At 58.5% G+C, this 18890-nt stretch overlaps 1 protein-coding gene across 2 annotated transcripts; it reads right to left on the reverse strand.

Annotated features, from left to right (window-relative positions):
• Window positions 1-1741: 1741 nt before the first annotated feature.
• BIK (BCL2 interacting killer) lies at window positions 1742-18235 on the reverse strand. 2 transcript variants are annotated; one of them, XM_032346028.1, is made up of 5 exons: window positions 18168-18235; window positions 5327-5467; window positions 3778-3879; window positions 2960-3077; window positions 1742-2307 (listed from the first exon to the last, which is right to left on the reverse strand). In XM_032346028.1, exons 2-5 carry the CDS (start codon window positions 5458-5460, stop codon window positions 2218-2220), a joined length of 444 nt encoding a protein of 147 aa, XP_032201919.1. In that variant the 5' UTR covers window positions 5461-5467; window positions 18168-18235; the 3' UTR covers window positions 1742-2217. The 2 variants fall into 2 exon arrangements, with proteins under 2 accessions (XP_032201919.1, XP_032201918.1); XM_032346027.1 differs by having other exon boundaries at window positions 3778-3882.
• Between the last annotated feature and the right edge of the window lie 655 nt (window positions 18236-18890).

Raw genomic sequence — 18890 nt, forward strand, 5'->3', positions numbered from 1 at the left:
TCTCTGGGCCTCAGTTTCCCCCTTACAGGCTGGGCCGTCTTGAGCAGATCAGTCAAGTGCCAGCTCCACGTTGGCTTTGGAGGTCAGGAGACTGCCCATCGTGTGGGGGCGCAGAAACTGGCAAGCTCCTCACGGCCCCAGGGTGGGCATGAACAGACAAGACAGTCGATCAGGCTCCAGCCCAAGCTGGCTTATCCACCTTCCTCATGCGCAGGCAGGTCTCCCACCCCAGGGCCTTTGTATGTGCTGCTCCCCCGTAGCTGGAGGACACTTGTCTATCCTTCATTCTCTCCAAGGCCTGGTCCTGTGGTCTCACCCCCCCCCCCATTTTCTCAGTCCTTTATTGCTCTCAGAACACAGCCCCCAGTTCTTAGCTTCTTTGGGTGCTTTTTAAATAGAATGTGAGATTTGAGGGACCATATCTTCACAACCCCAGAACCTGTGGCCAAGCTTAGCAAAGTAGGGGTTCCTCTGACATCCACAGGCGGGAAGAATGTTGCAAACCCTAGGACACTTGGGAAGAGGGTCCCCAGATTCCTGCCGAGAGAAGACATGGCTTTAGCATCTCCATTCCCTCCACTCTGAAGAGCCCCAAGCTCCTTGAGAAGCTGAGGCGGCCCCAGCCACACTGAGAAAGGGGTGGGCAGTTTGACCCGAGTGCTTGGGAGCTGCTCCCGGGTGGTTAGGGAGGACTTCCTGGAAGAGGTTCGTCTGGGTTTGGCCTCCCCACATCCCCAGCTATGGATTCTCCAGTGGAGCCCCAGGGCCTGGGGTCAGTGCAGCCACACAGGAAAGCCCTGGTTCACTTCCAGGTCTATAAACTTGGTGGGTATCTGTCCAGGGGTGGAGTGTCCTTTGGGTGGAGCAGGATGTCAGGATGGAACATTCCCAGCAAGGGCCTGGGAACTGGCAGGCTCTGGGCTCGCCCTGGGAGGCATGGGAGGGCCTGACACAGCCCCACGGGGCCACTTACACAGGGAAGGAGGTGAGGTCAGGCTGTGAAGGGCCAGACTCTGGAGCGCGGTGACATGGAAAGCCCGGTGGCGGCTGGGAGGGTCCCTTCAGTCACGAGGGTCAGAGGGGGCAGCTGGGAGCGGGCAGGACCTGACCGGCCGGGCTGGAGGGTAGCGAGTCACTGTCTGTCGCATCAGCTCTGGGGCAGAGTGGAGGGCAGGGACGGCTCTCCGAATCCAGGACCTGAAGGGGACAGGGAGGAGGCTGCAGAAGGTGGGGACTCACCCCAGCCCAGGGATGGCTTCTGAGACAGGGGGACTGTTGGGGCGGGGGGGGGGGGGGTTGAGGAGTCAGAGCTCTAGTTCTGGAGAGAGAGCCTGATGGGGTCTAGGAACAGCACTAGGCCCAGGTCTGGGGTGGGCTGAGCCCGCGCAGTGGGTGCCCCTGGTCTAGCACCTTCTCCGCAGCACACCTGTGTGAGTGGCCCCCCCAGACTGCACTGCTCCAGCAGGGAGTGCCGGATGAGCAAATGTGGGGAGGGGAGGCAGCCCAGTTGTAAGAGCCTGACAGCCCAAAGGAAATAATCCCTAATGGTACATCTCAGGCACGAGGCATGACAAGAGGCGGCGTAAACCTGATTGTGTCGGGCCAAACTTCATGACAGCAGGTGCAGGAAAGAGCCTGCAGGTGTGTGATCACGCACAGGTGGCTAGGCGCACGCCCCGCCCCTTCTCTTCCCTCCCCCTTGATTCTCGCGCCAGGGGCAAGAGGCAACCCATGCGACAAACCCCCAGAGAGGACCAGAGACCAGCTGGAAACCAACATTTTATTGAGCTCTCCTCACCCCTCAGAAATCTATTCCAGCAGATTTTCCCTTTGCCCCGGGGCATCACAGACGTGGGGGTATGGCCAGCACTCCCCCCACGGCCCGCCACAGGGCCCCCCAGCAAGAGGAAGTCTCCTTCCTGGGACAGGCCACCACACGTGGGCTGGGGCCAGGAGAGCAGGCCCAGCCAGGCCTTGGCACGGGCAGTTAACCAGCAACGACCCCAGAGGTATAATGAATTCATTTCTCTTACAAAAAGAAAAAGAAAAAAACTAGTATGAAACCTCAGTAGTGTCCCAGCACTCTGTTTTAAATATAAAAAAGGCATCATCAGAAAACAGTTAAAAAGACAACAAACCCAACAAGGCCACCTCCAGGGTGGCGGCCAGGGGGGTGGCGAGGCCAGCCCCGCCCCCCGCGCCGAGCAGCAGCTGGCGTCACTGGAGGACCTGAAGCCCCCAGCCTAGCAGCAGCAGCACCAGCAGCAGCAGGGACAGCACCAGCCCGCGCCCGGGGTTGGGGGACACCTGTGGGATGAAGGGGGGGGGAGAGGTGAGGCCCTCCAGCCCAGAACAGGGGTGGCTCCTTCCGCGGCTCCTCCTGTGCCCGCCCTGTGGACACAGGGATGAGCCCGCGAGGCTGAGGCCGGGCTGGGGTGGGGAAGGACTAGTCAGGGACGGTGGGGGATGCAGGAGCATCTCCGAAGTGGACGGGTCGGGGACAAAAACCAGAAGAGCAGCACAGGCAGGTGGGGAGATGGCCGAGGATGCGACAGGGGGCAGAGAAGCCAGCCCACCCAGGCTGCTCATGGGCTGGGGACTGTGGGAGCACGAGCTGCCCGAGGGACCGTCCCCGGCGCTGCTGGGAGGGAGGAGGAGTGGTCAGGAAAGCGGCTCAGGAGGAGACGCATCTGCCGGGCAGACGAGTGAGGAGCCGGTCCCTTCGCCAGCGGAAGGCCTTCCCAGGGGAGGCAACAGCAGGGAACAGGCGTGGAAGCAGCCCAACACATTGAAGAGTCCCAGCACCGAGTCCGTGAAGCACGGCTCTCAAAAGCCCAAGCCCAGCAGAAGGGGGGAAGCGGGCAGGGCGACAGGGAGGGGTAGGGTCTGCGGCATCCCGCCACTGCAGAGCTTCGCAGCACCATGTACAGGAGGTAAGTCAATCTCAAGCCTTAGTTACCCTGTGTCTGAAGGTCAGGAAGCTCCAAATCCGTATGTGCTCCCTAAGGTTAGTGAGACCATCCATGAAACTTCGGAGAACACCTCTCAGGCGCATCTGGTTGTAGGTAAAAGCCCAGCTGTGACAAAGGGGAGGGGGAGCAGCGCCATTACTGTGGGAACAGGGACACGGCTGCAGCCTTTCCTTTAGGGGACCCCTGTGGGTAGAAGAGGGCCGCCCCCCCCACACTGCCACTCTGTCCCCTTGCTCGGGTGGCTCCGCCAACGGGCGTCTCTCTCCACGGCCATCTGATGTCCTGTTTCCTTCCGCCGCCCACCAGTCCATGGGGGTTTGGTCTGGGGTTCTGAAGCCGGCCATGGGGAAAAGGCTCCACCGTTCACGGGCCCAAGAAGGCAGGTCCTTCCCCCTGGAGGACCTTGCTCTGATGGAGGCCTGGGCACCCCAGCAGAAGGCTGCCTCTCTGGGGACCAAGAGACCACACTGCTGCGGCCCTGAGATGGGCTCGTACACCCCAGCGTGAGTGGTCCTGTGAGCCTCTGGAAACCCACAGAGATGCTGGTCAACCATGAAAGTACAGTGGGCTCGGGACAGAGGCCACCAAGCAGGACACACAGCTCCGCTGAGCTCGCCACCTTCCCGTCAGCATTTGAGGTCAAGACCCTTTGGGAAAAGTTCGGTCTTGGCTTGATGAAACAGCAGAGAAAGGCACTTGGGTTCTGCTGTGCAGCCGCGGTGCAGGGGCTGGGGACTCCCGGCGGAGGGATGCGGGGCTGCCCGGAAGGGGAGCGGTCTCCTCCCAGGGCCTGGGGGCCGCCCACCTGCGCACGGCCATCCCGGGCAGCTCGCCAAGGCGGGGCAGCATCCATCTCACTTCCATCTCGTCCCCGATGAAGGCCAGCCGCATGGCCACGTCGTCGGGGCTGCTGCTGCGGGAGGGCATGGACAATTAGGGGTGACGCGGGGACGCCCCACATACCTGGGCCCGCCTGGCAGATCGGGCCCCAGGCTTCTGGGAGGCCAGGGTTGGCAGAGAGCGAGGTGGGAACCTTCACGCACCCCTCCTCTGGCTCCTGCTTTGCTTCAGAAAAGACCAGCGAGGTCCCATCCCTGGGGGGCTCTACTCCTCTCGTCTTGTGGGAGGGCAGAGACACATGCAGGGCCCGTGAGCAGCAGATGCGCCTCCCTGTCACAGCCTGCCTCTCCCTCCAGGGAACACGGAGGGTCGGGGAGCCCTGGGAGAGGCCACCCACCTGGAGGCTTGCCAGGAAAGATGGCAAAGGTGGGCAACGGGGCGGGGCGTGCTGGGGCTCCTGAACCCCCCGGAACTGGGACTGGTTTCCCACAGGGTCTCGATTTTCCCTCCTCCTCATGGGGAGGGATTCTAGGACCTGTTCCCTGCGCCCCCAATCGTGAAACCACCTGTTGTCCTCAGCCTTTTCAGAAGGGAGGGGCTCACCAGTTCCTGCTCTCCCTGACCGAGTCCTGGATGGGGAAGGAATCCGCGCGCTCACACCTGACCTCCACAGCCCACAGCCTCCGGGCTGGCTTCAGTCCTGCTCTCAGGGCTTTGCCCACATTTCATCTGGGAACTTCCAAGTGGACAGGCGTCCCAGTGGCTCCCAGCTCAGCCCCAGCCACCTGCCCGGTCTCTCTGGGGTCCGTGCTCTCTAGTCCAGAGGTGCCGAAGGTTGGATGTGAAGCTGGGGAGGTCTGGCTGGCAATCCCCGGCGGGGGGCTGAGGTCCCACCTCTATCTCGATACCCCGTGGGACCTCAGGAAGACACTGCCCCACGCTGAACGTCCCCGTTGTCATCTCCAAGTGGAGCAGGACAGGGCAAGAGGCAGATTTTCAGGTCCCTCCAGCTCGAAAATCCCAGCCAGCCCCAATCCCCAGGTCCAGGCCCTAATGCCTAAGAGACTCCTGAGACCTAAAGCAGAAGGGAAGCACCTGGAACCTGGGGCCGGCCTTGGGAAGATCCCCTCTTCACTGTCCTGGCAGCCTGGGCCCCAGACGGTGTGTGTGAAGGGGCTTCCTCAGGCTGCTTCTGATTTTCTAAAATTAGAACCATCTCATCAAGAGGCCTTGATGAGACATCATGGTCAGTGAGGGCGAGGTGATACCCAGTCCTAAAGTCAGAGGTTTAAGCCATTTTGGTGGCAGTGCCCAAGGTCCATCCTGGGAATATGCTGGAACCCGAGGGCCTCTGTGGGCTGAGAGCAGCGCCAAGGGGCCGCGCCCAGGGCACCGGCCTCCATGAGCACACCTGGGAATTTCCGCCCTGGGGCCCTGCTCTTCCAACTGTACCCCCAAAGTCACTGGCCAGAAATGGGAGTGGGTGGGGCCCACGGAGTGTTGATGGGACCTACCTGTTAGGGGAGGGTCCTGGACCATAGTGCTCCACGAGATCAGTCATGCCGGGGACGTCCAGCGCTTCCGGGCCATGCTCCTGCAGAAAGGTGCTCAGAAAGAGGTTCCTGGAGAGGGGTCCTGTGTGGGACATTTCTTCTCTGGGGGAGAAGAAAGACAGAAAAGACAGAGACTGAACACTTGCCCAGCATGCCTTGCAGCTGGTGGTGGGCATGCAACCTGGTTCTGGGCAATGGGGTCTCAGAGTCCGACGTAGGGGTTTTAGCCAGGGCAGCTCCTCTCCCCGCTTGCTGCCTTCAATACAGGAGGGAAGGCTGGAGCTGCAGCAGCCACTTTGTGACACCAAGGTGCTGAACATTAAGAATAACCAAGACGCCAAGAAAGCAGAGGAGAGAGGGACGGAGCCTGGCTCTCTGATGGCCTTCTGGAACACTTGTATTTTGCAAGTCACGGCCACCCTCGCTGTGTAGGAAAAGTAACACCCAACTCAGTGAGTTTCCAGTTCCTTGCAGGCAGAGGCTCTCCTATTACAACCATGGATTCCCACGTAGGAATTGTTCCCATCATCCTGAGATAGCAGGGTAGGAGAGTCTGTGACCGAGGCCACCGCAACTTAGCCCACACCATGCCAAACAGACTTAGGGCTAGAATATAATGGCGAATATGGAACCCACAGACCTGAGCTCAAATCCCAGCTGTTACTTAGCACCTGTGTGATGCTGAGGGACCTCTGCACATCAACCCACTGTCTTAAAAATTTTGTAATTCTTCACATTAGCCTGAGTGGACAGGACCCTCTCATTATTTTGTTGGATCCCTAACCTTCAAGGTAGGTATTCATTAAGATGAGACCCGGAAAAGTTCACGATGAAGCCAAGAAGGGCCAGAGCCAAGTCCCCCTGCTCCCCAGGCCAGGGTGGACAGTGTTCACGTTTGGCAGGACAAGCACAGGTGCCCGCCGGGGACGCGGGGTGTAGGTGAGAGTGTGCACACAACGTGCTTTCCCCATTCAAGGGTGGTGACTGGAGACACAGAGCCAGGGCACAAGCTCACGGGGGCGCAGAGGTCAGTGTGGACCCTCTGGGTATCTCGGGGCGAGACGAGACAGGATAGTCAACAGAGGATCCAAAACGCGATCAAGAGAGATGGACACGCGGCGATGTCATCGAGGGCACAGACAGGTACCTGAGGGGTCTTTGAGAAACGGTACAGAAGAACACCACTGCTCTGGAGAGAATATGTGCCCAGAATTTGTCTCAAGAGAAATCAGACATGTAAACACAGCCACGACAGCCACGAAAGGCCTGACATACGCCACCCGCACCTGTGAGGACAGCACCTTCCCCTGCAGGCTCCTGGCGGTGGCGGGGGTCTCACCACCTGCTGAGGGCACAGGCAGGGTTGAAAAGCGTGCAGGCCTGAGACCCGGCAACTATGCCCCCTCCAAAACCAACAGACCAGCATGAACCAGAACCCCACGGGGAGGATCGGGTGACATTTCTAAAAACCCTCGATGCCGCTAGCAACTTGACTGCAGCACAGGTACTGCTGGGAGCGCGTAACCCTTCTACCTCCGGTCCAGATGGCTAGGCAGCAGTTAAAAGCTAGGACCCCAGCCCTAAGGACCCAGCTCCAGCCACCCCCTAGGCACTGACACCCTACCCAGCTGTCAGACTTCAGTTTTGCTTGTTTAAAAACAGAAAAGGAGGGTGCCTGGGTGGCTCAGTCGTTAAGTGTTTGCCTTCGGCTCAGGTCATGATCTCAGGGTCCTGGGATCAAGCCCCGCATCGGGCTCCCTGCTCCACGGGAAGCCTGCTTCTCCCTCTCCCACTCCCCCTGCTTCTGTTCCCTCTCTCGCTGTGTCTCTCACTGTCAAATAAATAAAATCTTGAAACATAATAAGGGGCGCCTGGGTGGCTCAGTTGTTAAGCATCTGCCTTAGGCTTGGGTCATGATCCCAGAATTCTGGGATCCAGCCCCACATCGGGCTCCCTGCTGAGCGGGAGGCCTGCTTCTCCCTCTCCCTCTGCTGCTCCCCTGTTACCTCTCTTGCTGTCTCTGTCAAATAAGAAAATAAAAATTAAAATAATAATAAAAAAATAATAAAAATAAAAAAGGGAGCCTCCACACAGGAGAACAGTCCGGGGTCAGGGCAGCGGCACCAGCACAAACGGCAACAAGCTGACTTCAGTCAGATGAGGTCTCAGCAAGTTAGAGGAAGCCGATAGAAGAATAAAAGACGGAGAACATTCAAGCCGCCAGAGAACATGTGATCAGTTTGATGAGGCAGAAGAGGGATTTCTAGCAGACCTGCAATGAGCCTTTATGTAGAAAACACAGAATCACCTTTTGTGCTTTCTTAATAAGATTTTATCTATTTATTTGAGAGAGAGAGCAGGTGCATGTGCACTAGCCGGGGGGAGGGAAAGAGGGAGAAGCAGGCTCCCCGCTGAGCAGGGAGCCCCTGTGGGACTGGATCTCAGGACCTGAGCCAAAAGCAGACGCTTAACAGTCTAAGCCACCCAGGAGTCCTGAGAATCACTTTTTGGAACCACCAGGAGATTCAAGGTTGCCAGATACCAGATGGACATATAAAAATCAATAACCACAAGGCGACCAGAAAATGCAGTAGCAGACAGACTACGCATGTGCAGGTACAGAGGCCTTTAGTCAGGAAAGAAATGTGATTTAAAAAAAAAAAAAAAAAATGCTCTGGGGCGCCTGGGTGGCTCAGTGGGTTAAAGCCTCTGCCTTCGGCTCGGGTCATGATCCTGGGGTCCTGGGATCAGGCCCCCCATCGGGCTCTCTGCTTGGCAGGGAGCCTGCTTCCCTTCCTTTCTCTCTGCCTGCCTCTCTGCATACTTGTGATCTCTATCAAATAAATAAAATCTTTTTTAAAAAATGCTTTAAAACTTACGGAGAGGGCGCCTGGGTGGCTCAGTGGGTTAAGCCGCTGCCTTCGGCTCAGGTCATGATCTCAGGGTCCTGGGATCGAGTCCCGCATCGGGCTCTCTGCTCGTCAGGGAGCCTGCTTCCCTCTCTCTCTCTCTCTGCCTGCCTCTCCATCTACTTGTGATTTCTCTCTGTCAAATAAATAAATAAAATCTTTAAAAAAAAAAAAAAAAAAAAAAAAAAAAAAAAAAACTTACGGAGAAAAACATAAAACTCTACTGAAGGATTTAAAGGGTATAACGGAGCCAGACAGAAACTGACACTGCACAGGGAGCGTACGCTGGGGGTCTGGGTGCCCTTGAGCTCCAAGGGTAGCATTTAAGGATGGGGGACAGAGCTCCCACCTCTGTTGCCCCCAGGCCCTAGGGGGCTTGATAACTACGCAAATGGCAATTTCCCAGGAAAAGCAGTCCCAGCCCTCCTTTGCATGCGCCTCCGACCCCCGCCAACCCCCAGCCCTCCACACCAGCCCCAGGCTCTGGGCCTGGACGTGGCCTCTGCGCCTCCCCTTGACCTATGGTCTAAACATCCCTCGGCCTCCAGCAGAGACAGTCCCAGAATCCCTGGACACCAAGTGGGAATGGGGCCCGAGACCCGCGTCTGACAAGCCCTGGGGCTGGGTGAGCGGTGGGGTGGTGCCTCCCCCATTAACAGCCGGGGGCATCCTGCCTGGGTTGACCTTCTAACCCAACCACTCACTTGAGCTGCAGTGGGAACCTTGGGGGGGGCCTCCAGTTTCGTCCGTTAAATGGGAATAATCCCACACTAATGGGGTTCATTTTTCTGATAAGAACCAGCACCAACCACCTGTTCTGACCCTGGCTGAGATTTTTGCACCCACCTCATTGGGTCCTAATCCAAGCCCTGGGTAAGGTTCTCACAAATGACTGACCAGCCCGGCCTGGGCTGGCCTTGGGGATCAAGGTCTGAGTGGGAGAAATCAGAGTGTGGCCACAGAGCTGGCGGCAAGGTCCCTGCAGCCGGCCCACCACGCCAGGGCAGGCCAGCGCCGGTCTCTTCCTGTCCAGCTCTACTGCGGCTGCCCGGTCTCCAGTCCCCGCTGGACCCTCTCCAATCTGACCTAGTCATTGCTCCACTCGGGGGTCGTGTCATGCTGCTATCAGGGCCCTTTTCCCCTGGCCACCTCCCCAGCCCCAACCACCCGCCCCCTCCCCCACTCCCACCGCACCCCAGGCGCCCAAGCGCGCGCGGACAGGTCAGGCCCCCACCCCTGCTGCTGGCCGGCCATCCTGTCCCCTTAGTCCGTGCCCTCTCATTGGTTGCCAAGGAACTCAGCCCTGGCCCTGCCTTCCTAGCTCACCGGGGCCAGGCTGGAGGGCTCCCCCTCCCATCTCTAACCAACCCCACCGTGGGGCACTCTTTCTCCCTCTGTGGTGGCTTAGAGCACGGACACTCTCTGTGCCCCCCGCTTCTTCCCTTCCACGTGAGGACACTAGGAACGCACGTCCCCGGGAGCTGGGAGCACGACGTGACGGAACCTGTCTCAGCGCCCCCACACCCCGGAAGGCAACGAACCAGGAGCTGCCACTGTTACTCGGCTCCAGCCCCCAGCCCACACCACAGAGCATGTTTGTCAAATGACCCAACACCGCCCAGCACCGAGAAAGCCGCTGGCCCAGGAGCCCGCACTGCTTTTAAGCGTTTTTTTTCCCCCCAGCAGATTTGCAAAGAAGCAGTTTCAGACCATTTCGGGTGAAAGAAGGCGCACCTAGCCACCTGTCCCCACCCTGGCTGCAGCCCATGCGCGCACCTGCTGACACACTGTGCAGAGAGCCCACGGGGGCGCCTGGGTGGCTCAGTCGGTTAAGTGTCTGCCGAGGGCCTGGGATCAAGCCTCAGTCAGGCTCCCGGACTCTCAAATAAGTAAAATCTTTAAAAAAAAAAAAAAAAAAGCCATCAGGAACACACTCTTACCCACAGAGCTCAGGATGCCCACCCCACCTCTGGGCAGAAGAAAGTTGCCCGCACAGCCACAGGGACACCTATGAGAGAGGGCAGGCTCCCAACCTCCAGGGTGCACTTTCCCATGACGTATGACCTCCCCCACATGTAACAGCGTGGGGACAGGTGCATGCTCTGTCTCCCCCAGCCCAGCCTGTGTGTCCCTGCATGCTGGCAGCCAAGCACGAGCAGCTGGGGACACCGGGGGGGCTCCAGCAATAGCACCTGGTCCCCAAAGTCCTGGGTGCCAGGCCAGAGGCTGCTGGGTGGACCCAGCTGAGAGCTAGCCACCAGATTTTTCCACGGAAGCTTCCCACCCACACCTGCCCCCCCACCAGCCCTGCCGCTGTGGGGGACAGGGGGTGCACTGGTTTAGGAAGCACCCGGTGTCGCAGCGTAGGTGTGCTCGAGCAGCAAAGCCCAGACCTCAGCAAGACAGATCCAGGCTCCAGTCCCAGCTCTGAGGTGCCACCGTGACCAGTCACTGGATTCTGAGCCTAGCTCAGAGAGGGGTCTCCAGCCTGGAAATAGCACAGCTTCCCAGAGCTAAGAGGATTAAGAGAAATGGATGCTGCCTACTTCCTGCCACCCAGCAGGGGCTCCAAGGCTGGCTAAGGCATCAACAAACGCAGGGTGGGAGACAGGAGCCCCTGAAGTCCCAAGTGCACCTACCCATGACTTCTAGGGTGCATCCTGCATGTCCCGCTGGAGGTACCCGGTGGCCATGAAACCATGAGCAGGGTGTCTGTAGGCGTTCCCATGCGGGGACCTGGAAGTCACGTGGCTCTGTGCACATGGCGAGGAACAGTCTGCAATCGTGCGGCCATGTGTGAATTTAAAGGACTAACAGACACACACCTCCATCTGCAGAGGTCATCTCCTGAAGTGGCAGGAGGTTAAGAGAGAAGGGGTCTCTCTGGGACACACTTGGGAAGGGGCCTGAATTTGAAATTCTGTGCTCTTGGGTTCTTGAACTTTTACTACCGCGCATGTGCTTGGTTCGTGGATTCCAGAAATACAGCAAGGGGCACCTGGGCGTCCCAGCTGGTTGGGCGTCTGCCTTCGATTCGGGTCGTGATCCCAGGGGCCTAGGATTGAGCCCCACATCAGGCTCCCTACTCGGCGCGACACCTGCTCTCTCTCTCCCACTCCCCCTGCTTGTGTTTCCTCTCTTGCTGTGTCTGTGTGTCAAATAAATAAATACATCTTAAAGAAAGCTGAAGTTGCAATAAAGAAGTTTCTTTTAAAAAAAAAAAAAAGAGTTACTTTAGAGAGAGATGTGGGACCAGGGGGAGGGACAGAGGGAGAGGCAGAGAATATCAAGCTGACTCCAGGCTGCGCAGGGAGTCCGAGGGTGGGGGCTCAATCCCAGGACCCTGAGATCATCTGAGCTGAAACCATAAGGCAGATGCTTAACCAACTGAGCCACTCAGGCACCTCTGGAAAAGGTCTGTCTTAAAGGTCTATTTCAGGAATCAAGCCACCCCCACCCCAGCCTGTCCCCACCTGGTGGGGAAGTCCCACCTCCGCCTCCGCCATCAGGAACCCCAGAGGCCTGAAAGTGCTCCTCCCAGGTGGGCAGGGCTGACTTCCCTGGTGATGGAGAAGCAACTGGGGGAAAAGACAGACAGGGAGTGACAAGGTGGGAGAGAGAAGGTGTTTCAGGTAAAAAGTTGGAAACTCACCTGTGCTGGGGTGTGGGGGCTGCTCAGTGATTCCGGAAGTGTCATCTTGGAATGGGCCCACAGTGCCACAGCCCCTCAATCCTGCCTCTTCACCAGCACTGTGCCCACCCCCGCCCCACCCCGAACCCCAGCGAAGGTGCTGGCCTGAGTCACTCGGAACCCAGGTGTTGCAGGCAGAGCCATCCACAGGGTGGGTGGGCTAGGCCCGCCCCTATGGCCTTGGGCAAGGACTGTCCTCTCGCACCTGCAGGGGTCTGCTCCTGGTCACCCTTATTTGCATCGCTCTGCCTAGCCTCCCCCAGAAGTCGTCCCACTTCACAGATGGGGACCTAGGATGGGGGAGAACAGAAATTCAGAGCCTCCAGACCATGCAATCACGCTCCCCACCCCGGGGCTCCAAAAATACCCCGCCCAGCAGTGCGGGCTGACAGCAGAATGAAAAGGAAGCCCCCCCCCCCAGCAAAAAAGAGGCGCCTGGGTGGCTCAGTTGGTTAAGCGTCTGCCTTTGGCTCAGGTTGTGATCCCAGGGTTCTGCAGTCCTAGGATCAACCCCGATGTTGAGCGCCCCACTTGGCAGGGAGACTGCGTCTCTCTCTCTCTCTGTGTGCTCTCTCAAATAAAATTAAAAAGTAAATTGGAAAAAAAAAAGGTGTGGGGAGGCCGCCTTGACAATCCCCATAAAAGTCTTGCTCTGAGGCCTGAAATGCCAAATAGTTTCCACTGAATCCGACAGTGAAGGACCGAACACACTGCGGCCCTGTACGTCGGGCTTGGCCAGGGCCAGATGGTTTGTCACGTCTCCCGTCAGCATCCCGCCTTCTGGGCACGGGAGCGGAGAAGCTGGCCCAGAGGTGAAAGGGAAGCCCCTTTTCACACACCCATGAAACGGGCCTTCAGCTCCAGGGAGGCGCGATCTGGGTCGTGCACCCAGTTTGGGTCTAAGTTTGGCGGGAGATGCTCTGGCCGGATTCGGCAGCAGGTCCCCAGGGCCCCACGCCGGGCCTGGCTCAGTGCACTCAGGTCCGTTAGTGGAAATGAGGCAAGCCAGCACCCTCTCGTCGTCCCCGAATCCACATTTGGGACAGGTTGGCCACAAGTGGGTCTGCCACAGGCTGAAGTCCTGGTTGGCTGCTGAGCAACAGGAGCGAGAGGAGCCGCCACAGGGATGCCACTTATGCAAATGTCCAGGGCTCACCACTTCTGATCGTTACTTACAGAGGGGGACCCCCGCGTCCTAGTCCAGCGTGGCCATTCAGCTCTGGATAAGTTCCCTGGCCCCTCTAAACCCCCTCATTCCTTGTCTGCAAAACAAACATTAGGGAGATTTTCTTTTTCGGTCCCTTCCTGCTCATATCTGTAAAGATCCCCACAACCGGAGAAGGCAGAACAGAGGAAGAATTCTCAGCGACAGGGGATTCTGAAGGAGGCTTTACACCAGTTTCCCGTGGACTGGAGGTTTGTGTCCACTCCCAAATTCTTAGAGGGTGACGGTATCAGGAGGTGGGGACTTTGAGAGGGATTAGACCTTGCCGGGCTCTCCTAATGGGATTAGTGATCTTCCGAGTGAGAGGCCCAGGAGAGCTCCCTTCAGGTCCCCAGTCCCCCCCCACTCAAGGATCCAGAAGTCGGCGGCACCCTGACCGTGGATCTCCAGCATCCAGAACTGTGAGACATGACTTTGTGGTTTACAAGCCTCCCGGTCGGTGGTGGTGTAATGCACAGCTCCAACGACGTGAACCGAAAACAGGGATGGAGGGAACGTGAGCACAACCCAGGGGTTCCCAGTTGACACCCGAAAGGGGACCCAAGTGGGCCCGTCTGCTTTTCCATCACCAGCAGAAAGGACAGCGGCCAAGATACTACTTGGGCCTGCAGTTTGTAAGTTTGAGAAGCATGTGTTTAGAAGAAGTTTTGCGGGCATCTGGCTGGCTCAGTCGGTAGAGCATCTAACTCCTGATCCTGGGGTTGTGAGTTTGAGCCCCAAGTTGGGCACAAAGATTACTTTAAAAAAAGATCATTAGGGGTGCCTGGGTGGCTTAGTAGGTTAAGCCTCTGCCTTAGGCGCAGGTCATGATCCCAGGGTTCTGGGATGGAGCCCCACCTTGGGCTCTCTGCTCAGCGGGCAGCCAGCTTCCTCCTCTCTCTCTCTCTCTCTCTCGGCCTGCCTCTCTGCCTACTTGTGATCTCTGTCTGTCAAATAAATAAATAAAATCTTTAAGAAAATCATTAAAAAATAAAATAAAATAAAAACAATAAAGTTCTTAAGCATTTAAAGTAAAATTTTGTGCCCTGCTAGGCTCAAGCTCTGAGGAGCCAAGAGAGACAGATGCAGCCCTCGGGGTCCTTTATTCCAGAATTTTGAGTCTCCCCCCCGCCTCTTTCTTAAAGATTTTATTTCACAGAGAGAGTGAGCACAAGCAGGGGGTGCTGGAGAAGGAGAAACAGACTCCCCACTGAGCAGGGAGCCTGACCGAGGGCTCCATCCCATGACCCCAGCGTCACGACCTGAGCTGAAGGCAACACTTCACCGACTGAGCCCCCCAGGCACCCCTGTGCAGAGCAGTTTCAATGACTCACTGAATCCTGACACCCCCTCCAGTCAGCAGCTCTGGGGGCTCCCACTTCCTCCCTAGGACAAAGTCCTTAGTCCCCCCCTGGACTTGTCCTGGCCCTTTTGAACCCTCAACTTGATTCTACTGGCGCCCCTCTGCTTCCCCCAGGCTGCTACAGGGGGGCTGGCACAGGCCTGGCCCCAAACCCACCCCCTCCCCGCCCAGAATTCATTGTTCCTCATCTGCACGGTCCCAGCACCTTCGGTAAACAAACCTGGATTGGGCACTTGGCCCATTCTAGTCTCATTAAATGTTTACCTGTCTGTCTGCCCCAGCTCAGAGCAGAGACCTAGTGCACGGGACAGTCCGGGGCGGGAGGGGCAGACAGCAGAGTGGAAAACAGAACAAGGGAGCTACAGGGATAGTCAAGTCCTGGCTCAGAGCACCTGCCAGCAGGAAGTGTCGCTGTGAGGAGGAAGCAGAGGCTGAGGTGGGGGAATACAGTACACAGCAGGCGCTAACTAGGTACACAGCAGGCACTCACTAATGCACCACTAGGACTATGAGCCGGGAGCTCAGGAGACCCACATACTATGCTGACCACCTCAGTGAGAGCCGGGATTTTCCTATTGTGTCATCATCGGCACACAGGAAAATGGGCAGCTTCTGTCCTCACCTTGATCTAGCTTCTTCTAAGCTCCAAGCCACAGACACACAAATGCCAACACGCAGGGGGGGCGGGGGCAGGGGCAAGAGTGTTCAGTTCTAAACGTCTGTATCCCAGTGATGCTCCCCCAGCACCAGCCCCCGGCTCCGGAGGGCACTCCCTCTCAGTCTGGGTGATCTGCTGTCTTCTCCCTCCTCCAGAAAAACAGGTTTACCGTGCTGGGCCCGCCAAGGCCAAGGCCCTGCGGGTGTTTCGTATTGTCACACCCTAATATTGACACTAGGGAAATCAGCTGTCCTCCCTGGGCCCGCCTCAGCCTGCTCGCTGACCACCAGCCCTGGCCTCCCCGTGGGGAGGTGCCAAAGAGGAACTGGGGGCCATGACCTTGTTTGCTTACGCTCTGTCTTTCGCCCAGAGCCTGGCCCCGGCAGGACAAAGAGACGAGGGAGCGGCTCCACGTGTCCACTCCCGGCCCACGGCAGGCTTCCCGGTGGCTGCCGACAACAAAACCCGAGCGTGCCTGGGACTTCCTTGAAACCTCTTGGAATTGTTCTGAGCAGAGAGAAAAAAACAGCCGGACTCTCGTGGGATCCACTATGTTCGAGGCAGGGGAAGCAAGAAGCCATTAATTGTCTACAAACTTCATAGGTTCACTAAAAACAGGATGCTTTCCAGGGAGAGGGGAAAAACCTCCCAGGCCAGCTTCAAAACTCAACCAGCGGACGGAGCCGGGCCCCAAGCACCCCCTTCTGCATGTCAGCCCAGCAGAACAGAACAAATGGGCTCGTGTTGCTCTCTGGTTTCTCTTCAGCTCAGAGACTCCAGCTTCCATACCTACCAACCCCCTAATAAAACTTCAGACACAACCTGCATACGGCCCTCCGTCCAGCCTCTTCCCAGTGTGCCCAGGCCGTGCCATGGTGGGGATACTCCACTGAGTGGGACACTTGGTCCTCCTGTTCTCATGGAGCTGCAAGCTAGAGTCACACTAAGGGACTTGCACAAGTAGGTAATTTCAATCTGTCTCTAGCGTCTGGAAACGGTCCAGTAAGGTCCTTGCACAGAGGGACCAGCAGGAAGAGAGGAAGGGCTGCACCTTTAGATGAGGTAGTCAGGGAAGACTTCTCAGAGGAGGCAAGCACGTAAATGGAGACAGGGAAAAAGGACACCCAGGGGGACACTGCTAAGTGTATAACTCCATCCCACAAAGGGCCTCACAGGACCCCTGGTGCTTGGAGAAATATCCTTGCTGACAGTGTTCCCACCAAAAAAAAAAAAAAAAAAAAAATCCCCTGGCAGCCATCTTAGAAGGTTGATTAAATAGGTAAATAGGTCCCCCCCACCTCCCGGGAGGGCTCTGAGGCACAGACTGAAAGCCAGTCTCACCAGATGCTCTAGACACTTTAAACCAAAAACAAGCACAAATAAACATATACAACGTTAACACTGGTAAAGCTGAAGGAACCACAGCTAAAGCCATCATTGACAGCCCCGTGACCTTGAGCTTAGAAGTGTGGGAAATCCCCAAATCCTGGAGCGGGAAGGGAAGGGTGGAGGACAGCCTGGAGCTGTGGACATGAGCAGCACCAACAGCCAGGTGTGAAGGCCCAGCCGGCTGCAGCCTCAGACTGCTTAGGGAACTAAGTGTAAAGCCATACATAACCATAACCACTTAAAATGTGCCACTCGGAGAATTTACCCCAAAGGCATGCCCAAGGTAATCAGAAATACGGTTAAAGTGTTCGCTCTAAAACACGATCAGGCACCAACACTTGGGTGGGAAACCGCAGGGACCCATTCTGCAGAAGGGACAAACTGAGGCTCAGAGGTGGAGTAGCCCGTCGAAGACAACACAGCTGGGAGGTGGCTGCGTGGAGGGTTTTGTTGGGGCTCCCAGAAAAACGGCTCTGCCTGCCTTTGCTGCCTCCTGGAACGAAGTCTCAGTTTCTCCACCTGCGAAATGAGGCCTCCGGCTTCGGAGCAGCACAGAGCTCAACGGCCCGCCCTCCTCCTCCCGCGGGAAGGACAACGCCGATAACGCGCCCTTCCTGGGGAGCCGAGCGAAGCTTCACGGAGAACAGCCGACCGAGGGCGCGGGTGCTCGGGGGAAAATGTTGCAGCGGCAGCGGCAACAACAGCGTCCCGCCCCCCGCAGCGGCTCAGGCCGGCGAACATTACAGTAACGATTAACGGTTTACAAAGCGGTTTCGCGCCCAGGCCTCGGAGCGAGAGCGTGCGGAGCCCGGAGCTCCCCCGGGTCGCTTCGGGCGCGCGCGGGCCTGGCGGCTGGACCCCGCCCGGTCACCGCACGGAACGCCCGCGGCCACTGCAGCGCCGAGCGCGCGCGGACCGCTCGGGTTTGCAAAGCGAGGCCGGACGTGCCCGCGGGGCGCACCTGTGCCGGGCGAGGGCAGGTGCGGGGCGGCGGCCGCGCCCCGCTCGGCGCGCAGTTCCTGTTCCGGACAAAGGCGCTCTCCGGCCCTCCGCAGGTGCGCGGCGACTCGGGGCGCCCCGGGTCCCCGCGGGGACCAGCGCCCGACGCCATCTTCCCGGCCTCGGGGGACACCCGGCTGAGCGGCCGCGACCCCTGGCTGGCGCTCCCGCGCCCCGGCCCTGCCCGCACGGCCTCCCCGCTGCAGTCCTCCCGAAGGCGTGGGAGTGGGACCCCGGGAGGCCGCGCCGAGGGGCCGTGCGGGGCGACGCGGCATCCGGGGGCCGCCCCATTGCACGGTCGCGGAGACTGAGGCCCGCGGGGGCCGCGGCTGCTGCCATCGCCGGCGGGGGCCTGCAGACTTCGCCGGGGAGACGGGCGTTGCGGAGCCGGGGTCCCGAAAGGTCGCCCGAAAGGGACACACCCAACAGCTGCCCGGGGCGGAAAATCCTGGGCACCGGTCCCCAAGCTTCCAGCCGCTCGGCACCCAGGGCAGTACCCTGAGCGCCCACCTGCCGGACGCGGGCCGGGCGCAGGGGTGCAGGGGCGCAGGGCAGCGGGGTGAGGGTCGCGGCAGGGGCTCGGACTCACCTCGCGTTGGAGGTGGCGGCGGGCGCGTTGGCCGGAGAGCTCGGGCCAGGAGGCGTACTGTCTGCGCTGGCAGCCGGCGCGCGAGCTTATAAACCGCCGGCCCCGGGCCCGCCCCGCCCCCGGCCCGCCCCGCCCCCGGGGCAGCCACTGCGGTTCCCGCTCCCGCCCCGCGGCTCGGGATCCCGGCCCAGCTCTTTGGTGCAAGTGCAGTGCCAGCCGTCTGCGCTCCGCGGTGCACTCGGCCCGCGCCTAGTGGACGCACCCGCTGGCCGAATCCGGGTGTATGATCCAGGGTCTTGACACGGATTGTCCCCTGCGCCCTCCAAGGGGCGCTGAGGGCTCGGTGCTTTTTTTCCAAGCCCCTTTTACCGATAAGAAAACTGAGCGTGGGAAAGGACCGAACGACAGCGGGAATCCTCCTCTCGAAGAGTGATGCTTTTTCTGCGCCAGCCATTTGGGGAGTTAGGTTTTGTTCTGTTTCTCTCGATTTTCTTTATTGTGGTAAAATACGCACAACACAATTTACCGTATTAAGCGTTTTAAAGTGTACTGTTCAGTGGCATTGAATACACAGCGTGCAGTGCTCACCACCACCCACAATTCCATCTTGTAAAACAGACTTTATACCCATTAAAAACTCTCCATTGGGGCGCCTGGGTGGCTCAGTTCGTTAAGCGTCTGCCCTCGGCTCGGGTCCTCATTCCAGGGTCCTGGGATCCAGAC

The sequence above is a fragment of the Mustela erminea genome, chromosome 6, assembly GCF_009829155.1.
Source record: "Mustela erminea isolate mMusErm1 chromosome 6, mMusErm1.Pri, whole genome shotgun sequence".
Classification (NCBI taxonomy): Eukaryota; Metazoa; Chordata; class Mammalia; order Carnivora; family Mustelidae; genus Mustela; species Mustela erminea.